The sequence below is a fragment of the Bison bison genome, unplaced genomic scaffold (assembly GCF_000754665.1).
Source record: "Bison bison bison isolate TAMUID 2011002044 unplaced genomic scaffold, Bison_UMD1.0 scf7180017864529, whole genome shotgun sequence".
In the NCBI taxonomy this organism is placed as follows: domain Eukaryota; kingdom Metazoa; phylum Chordata; class Mammalia; order Artiodactyla; family Bovidae; genus Bison; species Bison bison.
Genome location: NW_011495079.1, coordinates 3638316 through 3649069, shown reverse-complemented (window position 1 = coordinate 3649069; position 10754 = coordinate 3638316). Strand labels below are relative to the sequence as shown.

General features: G+C 42.6%; 2 protein-coding genes across 3 annotated transcripts in view; one reads left to right on the top strand and one right to left on the bottom strand.

Annotated features, from left to right (window-relative positions):
- Positions 1-10754, top strand: part of ANKS1B (ankyrin repeat and sterile alpha motif domain containing 1B) — a 1164394-nt gene that overhangs the window by 285447 nt on the left and 868193 nt on the right. The window lies entirely within an intron of this gene.
- FAM71C (family with sequence similarity 71, member C) lies at positions 7399-8052 on the bottom strand. Its single transcript, XM_010831603.1, is given in 1 exon segment — positions 7399-8052. A coding segment is annotated over 1 exon segment (654 nt).

Sequence of the window (10754 nt, the reverse complement as noted above, 5' to 3'; positions counted from 1 at the left end):
AATTTGTATGCAGGTCAGGAAGCAACAGTTAGAACTGGGCATGGAACAACAGACTGGTTCCAAATAGGAAAAGAGTTCGTCAAGGCTGTATATTGTCACCCTGTTTATTTAACTTATATGCAGAGTACATCATGAGAAATGCTGGACTGGAAGAAACACAAGCTGGAATCAAGATTGCCGGGAGAAATATCAATAACCTCAGATATGCAGATGACACCACCCTTATGGCAGAAAGTAAAGAGGAACTAAAAAGCCTCTTGATGAAGGTGAAAGTGGAGAGTGAAAAAGTTGGCTTAAAGCTCAACATTCAGTAAACGAGGATTATGGCATCCGGTCCCATCACTTCATGGGAAATAGATGGGGAAACAGTGGAAACAGTGTCAGACTTTATTTTTTGGGGCTCCAAAATCACTGCAGATGGTGACTGCAGCCATGAAATTAAAAGACACTTACTCCTTGGAAGGAAAGTTATGACCAACCTAGATAGCATAATCAAAAGCAGAGACATTACTTTGCCAACAAAGGTTCGTCTAGTCAAGGCTATGGTTTTTCCTGTGGTCAGGTATGGATGTGAGAGTTGGATTGTGAAGAAAGCTGAGCACCGAAGAATTGATGCTTTTGAACTGTGGTGTTGGAGAAGACTCTTGAGAGTCCCTTGGACTGCAAGGAGATCCAACCAGTCCATTCTGAAGGAGATCAGCCCTGGGATTTCTTTGAAAGGAATGATGCTAAAGCTGAAACTCCAGCACTTTGGCCACCTCATGCGAAGACTTGACTGATTGGAAAAGACTCTGATGCTGGGAGGGATTGGGGGCAAGAGGAGAAGGGGACGACAGAGGATGGGATGGCTGGATGGCATCACGGACTCGATGGACATGAGTCTGAGTGAACTCCGGGAGTTGGTGATGGACAGGGAGGCCTGGCGTGCTGCGATTCATGGGGTCGCAAAGAGTCGCACACGACTGAGTGACTGATCTGATCTGATCTGATCTAGCAGATTCTTACATATTCAGATTTTCTGGATTGGAATAAATATAATTTATTCTTCTTAGCTGGATCTAGCAAACAGGTATTAAATATCTTGTATTCAAAGTAGAGTGCTAAACTTCAGAAACATGAGGATTATGGAAATACAAACTTAATTGGGAGCCAGGTTACTTTTACATTCTGATTCTGGGCTTTAAAACTATATTATTTATCACTTTCAAATTCTTAGATTTTGTACTTGCAAAATTAGAACATTGCTTGGTCTTTTGGATCTTAATTTCCAAAATCATTTAATTTCTGCTGCTGCTGCTGCTAAGTCGCTTCAGTCGTGTCCGAGTCTGTGCGATCCCATAGTCGACAGCCCACCAGGCTCGCCTGTACCTGGGATTCTCCAGGCAAGAACGCTGGAGTGGGTTGCCATTTCCTTCTCCAATGCAGGAGAGTGAAAAGTGAAAGGGAAGTCGCTCAGTCGTGTCCAAGTCTTAGCGACCCCATGGACTGCAGCCCACCAGGCTCCTCTGTCCATGAGATTTTCCAGGCAAGAGTTCTGGAGTGGGATGCCATTGCCTTCTCCGATTTAATTTCTAGTTTTTGTCTATATTTTGAATTGATCCTATATTCAAGTTTCATCTATTTTTTCTGGTTTTTAGAAGGTATTTTCTTCTCTTATTGTGACTAGATTGTTGGAGTTTTTATAAGAGGCAATTCCTTTCAAATTTATGAGAATTGATAATTCTGAATAACAGGATTAAAATGAAAATATATATAATATATTGGGCACTTTAGTATAATTTCAAAGCAGTTAAATAAAATTTAAGCTGGGCAAAGAATTAGAAAAGAAATCAAGAATGAAGGGACTGGGAATACGAAGCCCTTTCTGGAAAGTATAATTAAACTCAAATTTGTTTTTCAACATTCTTGGCAATAACAATCACTACTATTTTGAAAATAGAAGTGAGAAGGGAGGAAGTAGAATTCAGAAGTGAGCAAGAACAAAGGTGGGGTTGGGGAAAGATCCTCTAGAGCAGATAATCAAACTGTTAGATAAGGCCGAAGAATGAACGTGGGAGTTACACTTTATAGCTCTCCCATTTGTGTTGTTGCAATAGTACTTGGGAACCGTCTGAACAGGAGACAACCCAATAAAGGTGCTAGGAATAAAGTATAAAACTGTACCTTGTGTTTGCTCAAATGGCAAACCCAAATCTGAAATATTTGATTGACTGATATGCTCACAAAAAGCTACAGTGAGATCAGGTATTGTCTGGCCATAGGAAACTGAAGTCATAAAAGAAAGTGTGGGGGAAGGCAAACTTTTGAATGAAGATGAAATAAGAAGAGAGAGGAATTTTTTTACTTGAGTTCGGTGAATGCAGTGAATACATCTGAACAAATAAAGAGCAGTGCTGTTTCATAAGAACTGTAATCCCATATACCTTGGGCTTTTTGTGCTGTAGGCATCTTGCTAAGCTTTGTTGCTTTTGCAGATGTTGGAATGATTTATGTGCATCTTGTTTTTTCTCTAACGAATTTATCTTCTTTCAAGACTCACCTAAAGACACATCTGCTTTTTTGTCTAAACCTTCTCATCTGGAGTTAGTTGGTCTCACCCCAGTTCCCTGGCTTCCATGGCATTTCATTTCTGCCTCTGCCTGTTATTTACATCCTTGTCTCTTTCTCTTGGGCTTCCCAGGTGACTCAGTGGATAAAGAGTCTGCCTGTGCAGGAAACACAGGCAATGTGGGTTCTATTCCAGGGTTTGGAAGATTCCCTGGAGTAGGACATGGCAACCCACTCCAGGATTCTTGCCTGGGAAACCCCTGGAGGGAGGAGCCTGGCAGGCTATAGTCCAGAGGGTCGCAAAGAGTTGGACACGACTGAACACACACACACACTGTTTACACAATGCCTACAGTGATGTCAGATATTTTACATGTAGCTATCTAAAGAAATTCACCCATTCCAGTCCATTTTACTTTGCTGATTCCTAGAATGTTGACATTTACTCTTGCCATCTCCTGTTTGACCACTTCCAATTTGCCCTGATTCATGGACCTGACATTCCAGGTTCCTATGCAATATTGCTCTTTACAGCATCGGACCTTGCTTCTATCATCAGTCACATCCACAGCTGTGTATGGTTTTTGCTTTGGCTCCATCCCTTCATTCTTTCTGGAGTTATTTCTCCACTGATCTCCAGTAGCATATTGGGCCCCTACTGACCTGGGGAGTTCTTCTTTCAGTATCCATCATTTTGCCTTTTCATACTGTTCATGGGGTTCTCAAGGCAAGAATACTGAAGTGGTTTGCCATTCCCTTCTCCAGTGGACCACATTCTCTCAGACCTCTCCTCCATGACCCGCCCCTCTTGGGTGGCCCCACAGGCATGGTTTAGTTTCACTGAGTTAGACAAGGCTGTGGTCTTAGTGTGATTAGATTGACTAGTTTTCTGTGATTATGGTTTCAGTGTGTCTGTCCTCTGATGCCCTCTTGTAACACCTACCGTCTTACTTGGGTTTCTCTTACCTTGTACGTGGGGTATCTCTTCACGGCTGCTCCAGCAAAGTGCAGCTGCTTCTCCTTACCTTGGATGAGGGGTATCTCCTCACCGCCACCCCTCCTGACCTTGAATGTGGAATAGCTCCTCTAGGCCCTCCGGCACCCGCACAGCCACCGCTCCTTGGAGGTGGGGTTGCTCCTCCCAGCCGCCGCCCCTGGCCTCTCACGTGGGGTAGCTCCTCTCCGCTGCGCTCTGTGAGCCGTCGCAGCCACCCACGCTCATCTCACACGCTAGTAAAGTAATGCTCAAAATTCTCCAAGCCAGCCTTCAGCAATACGTGAACCATGGACTTCCAGATGTTCAAGCTGGTTTTAGAAAAGGCAGAGGAACCAGAGATCAAATTGCCAACATCCGCTGGATCATGGAAAAAGCAAGAGAGTTCCAGAAAGACATCTATTTCTGCTTTATTGACTATGCCAAAGCCTTTGACTGTGTGGATCACAATAAACTGTGGAAACTTCTGAAAGAGATGGGACTACCAGACCACCTGACCTGCCTCTTGAGAAACTTGTATGCAGGTCAGGAAGCAACAGTTAGAACTGGACATGGAACAGCAGACTGGTTCCAAATAGGAAAAGGAGTACGTCAAGGCTGTATATTGTCACCCTGTTTATTTAACTTACGTGCAGAGTACATCATGAGAAACGCTGGGCTGGAAGAAGCACAAGCTGGAATCAAGATTGCTGGGAGAAATATCAATAATCTTAGATAAGCCTTTCCTGGTTGCTCAGACAGTAAAGCATCTGCCTACAATGCGGGAGCCCCGGATTCGATCCCTGGGTTGGGAAGATCCCCTGGAGAAGGAAATGGCAATCCACTCCAGTACTATTGCCTGGAAAATCCCATGGACAGAGGAGCCTGGTAGGCTACAGTCCATGGGGCCACAAAGAGTTGGACACGACTGAGCAACTTCACACTTTCAGATATGCAGATGACACCACCTGTATGGCAAAAAGTGAAAAGGAACTAAAAAGCCTCTTGATGAAAGTGAAAGTGGAGAGTGAAAAAGTTGGCTTAAAGCTCAACATTCAGAAAACGAAGATCATGGCATCTGGTCCCATCACTTCATGGGAAATAGATGGGGAAACAGTAGAAACAGTGTCAGACTTTATTTTTTGGGGCTCCAAAATCACTGCAGATGGTGACTACAGCCATGAAATTAAAAGACACTTACTCCTTGGAAGAAAAGTTATGACCAACCTAGATAGCATATTGAAAAGCAGAAACATTACTTTGCCAACAAAGGTCCGTCTAGTCAAGGCTATGGTTTTTCCAGTGGTCATGTATGGATGTGAGAGTTGGACTTTGAAGAAGGCTGAGCGCTGAAGAATTGATGCTTTTGAACTGTGGTGTTGGAGAAGACTCTTGAGAGTCCCTTGGACTGCAAGGAGATCCAACCAGTCCATTCTGAAGGAGATCGATCAACTTTGGGATTTCTTTGGAAGGAATGATGCTAAAGCTGAAACTCCAGTACTTTGGCCACCTCATGTGAAGAGTTGACTTATTGGAAAAGACTCTGATGCTGGGAGGGATTGGGGGCAGGAGGAGAAGGGGACAACAGAGGATGAGATGGCTGGATGGCATCACTGACTCGATGTATATGAGTTTGAGTGAACTCCGGGAGTTGGTGATGGACAGGGAGGCCTGGCATGCTGCGATTCATGGGGTCGCAAAGAGTTAGACGACTGAGCGATTGAACTGAACTGATCTAAAGAAAGAAACAGGTAACCTACTGAAGGTCATAGCTGGGTGTTATGTGGCTTTGTAGGCCTCATTTTATGTTGTTCTGCCTCCTATCAGTTGCTTCTGTCCTTTGTTATTTATTTTGTAAGTTTTAGAAGTTTCTTTGGCTAATAAATGTAGATCATAGATAGATCAAAATTTTTGAGAGTGATCTTTAGCATTTTATTCTGTCCCTTGTTCATTTAATCACAAATATCAAGTGAAGGGAAGGCTACAGATAGTTCAGAGCCTGATTATAAATTCCTATTTAGTTTTACTATTACGCTTTCTTGTTAGTAGAGCATATGTTATTAGAGCAGAGAATATGTGTTGAGTTGTATTGTGGTGGATGATTTATTGCTTTCCTCCACAGTCTCAGTTGAGCCACCTCTGCACCATGTGCAGCTTTGAGGGCTTTGAGGCTCTTGCCTAAAGAGTCAATCCCGATGGGTGGAGACCCTCTGTTCACCACCCTGCTTACTCATGTAGCCTTCACTCTGTAAGGTTGAGATGAGGAGTCTGGATACTAAACCTTTAACTGTTTTTGGAACAGGCTTATCAGTAGTCTCCACTCCTGCAATTCCCATACTCATGCTGCCCCATGGGGAGAGGCCAACAGCTCTTACTGATGGGCTGGAAGTACCTTCTGAGAACACAAGGACTTGCAGTCCTTGCTAACAACAATCATAAGACATGTTGAAATTAACCATAATGACCATGCTGACTGGGCTTCCTCCTGGATCTCTGAAGGTTGCTCCTGATGGGCTGTTGTTTCTCTTCTGAGTTTGCAGACATGGTTACAGTCACATCCACAGCATTAGTGGTGGTGCCTATTGTTACAATTGCTCCTATCAAGCTTTGTAGGCTTTGTAATTGCAGAAGTATGTGAACTGTTGAAGGCAGTGTATGTGGGAGGCATGTTAAATTCATTCCTCCCCAGCATAATCATACTGCTGCTGCTGCTAAGTTGCTTCAGTTGTGTCTGACTCGGTGCGACCCCATAGACGGCAGCCCGCCAGGCTCCCCAGTCCCTGGGATTCTCCAGCCAAGAACACTGGAGTGGGTTGCCATTTCCTTCTCCAATGCATGAAAGTGAAAAGTGAAAGTGAAGTCGCTCAGTCGTGTCCTACTGGTTGCGACCCCATGGACTGCAGCCTACCAGGCTCCTCCATCCATGGGATTTTCCAGGCAAGAGTACTGGAGTGAGTTGCCATTGCCTTCTCCATAATCATACTAAGTGGCTCTAAACTCATCACGGTTTATGTAAAGGCTCTGAATGCTCACTCGATCTTGATTTCTTCCATAGAAAAAGGTAGCATTTGCCTAGGAGAAGACAAGTAAAGAAAGTGATACCAGTAAAACTGCTTCCTTCTCTTTCTGTAGCTAAACAACAAGAGCTTATAGTAAGAATTTTGAGCTTTCAACTCTACTCTGCCATTTGATGCAAGAAGTTCTCCTACAGTATCTCTACAATGACCACTCCAGTTTTGCTGGGACAGTTTGTGTCAGTGAGAATACTTATTAAAATACACTTTTGTTAGTATTTATCCTGGTCAGGCGATATGTACTTTAATAATTTGATGTATATGTGTGTGTGCTCAATCGGGTCCAACTCTTTGTTACCCCATGGACTGTAGCCCACCAGGCTCCTCTGCCCATGGAATTTTCCAGGCAAGAATATTGACGGGGGATGGAGGGTTATCATTTCCTATTCCAGGAGATCTTCCCAACCCAGGGATTGAACCTGCATCTCTTGCATCTGCTGTATTGACAGGTTGATTCTTTACCGCCGTACCACCTGGGAAGCCCAGTATTTTGATAGGTACTAACAAATTATGCACATCTCACTGTCACTGATTTATACAAAAATAAGTACATGGCAGTCTTGGGGAGACATACATTCTGCAAAATGTCCGCCTACCTGGGTTGGAGTATATGTTCAAGAATAGATTGGGTGGTCAGGCTGCTGCAGATGGCAATATGATATTGGATATGAAATTAATGGTTGCTGACAGCTAACAAATCTCTGCAATACAGCCTTGGGGAACTCTTTGGAGAAATACTAGGAACCTCTTTAGTGTGCCATGGCCTCCAAATGAGGCTCATTTGGCCTTGAGTCCTTCCAAAAATTAGAGTATTCCCAGATGAGCCTCTGTACCAAAGCCTCTGCAGGACTTTAGGCTGTTCTCCCTAAGCACCCTGGCCCCATCTTTTGGAGACTTACCACTAGGCACTTCTTCTCTTTTCTTAAGTCCAGTTATGTCCAGAATGTTCCTAGCTCGGGTGGCCTGAGTTCTGCTGTGAGCATTTGCTGATAGTCTCAGGAAATAAATGAGGTTTTTCCACTGAATAAAAAGATCCCCTCTATCTGGAGGGGGACACAGCTGAAGGTAAAAAGAGCGGCCACTGGCAAGCTTCAGGTGGAGCTGTTGTTTTTTACTGTTATGAATGGATATCTCTACAAACTTCAAGGGAAGCAGCCTGGTTAGCTCTAAGATCTGTGTAGGCTTTTTACCTCTCTCCCGGGCAGCAGAGCTGTGCCTGTTAGAGTCATCACAGATAGCAGCTGGTTGGGCCAGCAGCATGACATCAGGCAGTGTGAGGTGGGGGCTGGTACGAAAGATGCCCACAGTCACCATTTGGGCCCGGTTGTGCACATCAAGCACTTCTCCTTTCCTGCTGACCTGTATAAAGTTACTCTCAAACACTGGCGCATATTGGAATATAGGGTACTCCCCCTTATACAGTTATCACTACAGTTTCCCCATGGAGGTGTTAAACATACTCGGCAAGACTGCTTTTGGCTGAGTAGTATGCTAATGTATATTGGCTGTTCTTGACTTTTATCAGGATAGCTCCTAGAACCTTCTCCAAGCCTTCCTTACCACACCTTGTAGAGCGTCCTGTTTCCCTGGTCTCTCCAGCAGTTGGGCTAACAGTGGTCTCCTGCAAATTTTGCCTCTGAGTGACTGAGGGCAAGTTGTGGGAGCTGATTACCGACTACTCAGTGCTAGAGACAGTTTCTTCTGGACCTGACTGTGCCCTGCCTAGAGCATGGAGATGTCAGGGCATGCAGAAGCCAGGCTTCCAGTAGATGTCAGGGTATGCAAATATAAAGGTGTGCAGTTATCAGGGTCCCAGTATGTCAGGGTGCACAGATGTTAAGGTGCACAGATATTGGTATTCAATCATAATCCCATTGCATCTCTCCTCCAAAAACTGTACCCTTCAACTAAGCCTAAACTACCTTGAGGAACCCCTCTTATCCTCTCCTGTCCATTGTGACCCGGGCTCATCACACAGACCTTTGTCTATGTCCTGCAACAGTCCCGCCCTCAGAGCAGGGTAACTGTCCTCTCTACTTCACCCATCCTCTTCACCAGGCCACACTGCCACAGCTCAGAAGACCACTCCCTCCTCCCTGGGCCCATCTGAGTATCTTAATACTTACTGACAAATTGCTTTCAAAAAGGGTTGGGCAAACTTTCTGTTAGGTATGAGTTTAAAATATGCATACTCTCTTAACCAGCACTTCTAACTGCTGACAATTAGAATTAATTGTAGGCAATTTACCTTAAAGACAGTTGGACAAGTTGGTAAACAAGCTGGATGTATAGAATGTTTATCAAGGTTTATTGTAGCAAAAACAATCATAAACAAGATTAATATCTTATAATAAGGATTTGGTTAAATAGATTATGGAGCATTCTGTGAAAGAATACTCTGAAGTCATAAGAATGATTATGTAGTTCCGTATTTATTGAAATGAAAAGATATACCTGATAATATTCTTTTAAGAAAAAGAGAAAAGCAAACATTTCAGACTAGGTTTACACCTGTGATCCAATTTATGTAAAATCATCCATATGTGTGTTTGGGTATAAAATTACAATATATTCAACGAAATGTTTAAAGTGCTTGTCCCTGGATGGTGTAATTTTTATTTTCTTTATATTTCCTGTTTTCTCTTAGGATACTTATTTACTTCTATTAATGGGATGAATTAAGCTATTTTTATTAACAATATTTTTATAGCCATCAAAAATTTTATGTTTTGACCTACCCTCAAGTTGCTGAGATTTTCCCTAGACATCTGTACCCTAACTGTACAGTGGAAAGAGCCTTGAACATCATATGTATGCTCTAGTCTTTACTATCAAATTGGCTTATTAAAGAAGTAGTCAGAAATTTGGCTATTATAAATATTATAAATTCAGTAAGATTAAAATATACTTATTGGAATGACAATTTACATAACACACACATACATACGTAAAGCCATCTTTTTTGAGTTTTTTGTCTGTTCTGTAAGTAAAAATGAACACTTTCTTCCCTTCATATTGAAGTATCTGGTTATTTCTGGAAATATGAATACTTTATTCTTTATTTATTGAGAGGCTTAGTCACACATCAATAGCAGTTCTTACTGGCCCATCCAAAATCTTTATATTTTAATTTCCATTTCACGTTTACATTGTCTATAATTAACAAAAAGAATAAGCCTAACATATATTTAGTAATCAAACTAACCTTTCAAATCTATCCAAGAGATTCTGGTATTTGTTGAAAGGAATAGGTAGCACTGGAAACAGTATAATTTAATTTAGGTGCTTTTTTAAATATAAATTTATTATTTTAATTGGAGGCTAATTAGTTTACAATATTGTATCAGTTTTGCCATACATTGACATGAATTTGCCATGGGTATACTCATGTTCCCCATCCTGAACCCCCCTCCCACCTCCCTCCAATTACTGTCCCTCTGGGTCATCTCAGTGCACCAGCCCTGAGCATCCTGTCTCATGCATCGAACCTGGACTGGTGATTCATTTCACATATGATAATATACATGTTTATTTGCCATTCTCCCAAATCATCCCACCCTCGCCCTCTCCCACAGAGTCCAAAAGACTGTTCTATACATCTGTGTCTGTTTTACTGTCTCACATACAGGGTTATCATTACCATCTTTCTAAATTCCATATATATATATATGCATTAGTATACTGTACTGGTGTTTTTCTTTCTGGCTTACTTCACTCTGTATAATAGGCTCCAGTTTCATCCACCCCATTAGAACTGATTCAAATGTATTCTTTTTAATGGCTGAGTAATACTCCATTGTGTATATGTACCACAGCTTTCTTATCCATTCATCTGCTGATGGACATCTAGGTTGCTTCCATGTCCTGGCTATTGTTCACATTGGGGTGCACGTGTCTCTTTCAATTCTGGTTTCCTTGGTGTGTATGCCCAACAGTGGGATTGCTGGCTCGTATAGCAGTTCTATTTCCAGTTTTTTAAGGACTCTCCACACTGTTCTCCATAGTGGCTGTACTTGTTTGCATTCCCACCAACAGTGTAAGAAGGGTTCCCTTTTCTCCATACCCTCTCCAGCATTTATTGCTTGTAGACTTTTGGATCGCAGCCATTCTGACTGGCGTGAAATGGTGCCTCACTGTGGTTTTGATTTGCATTTCTCTGA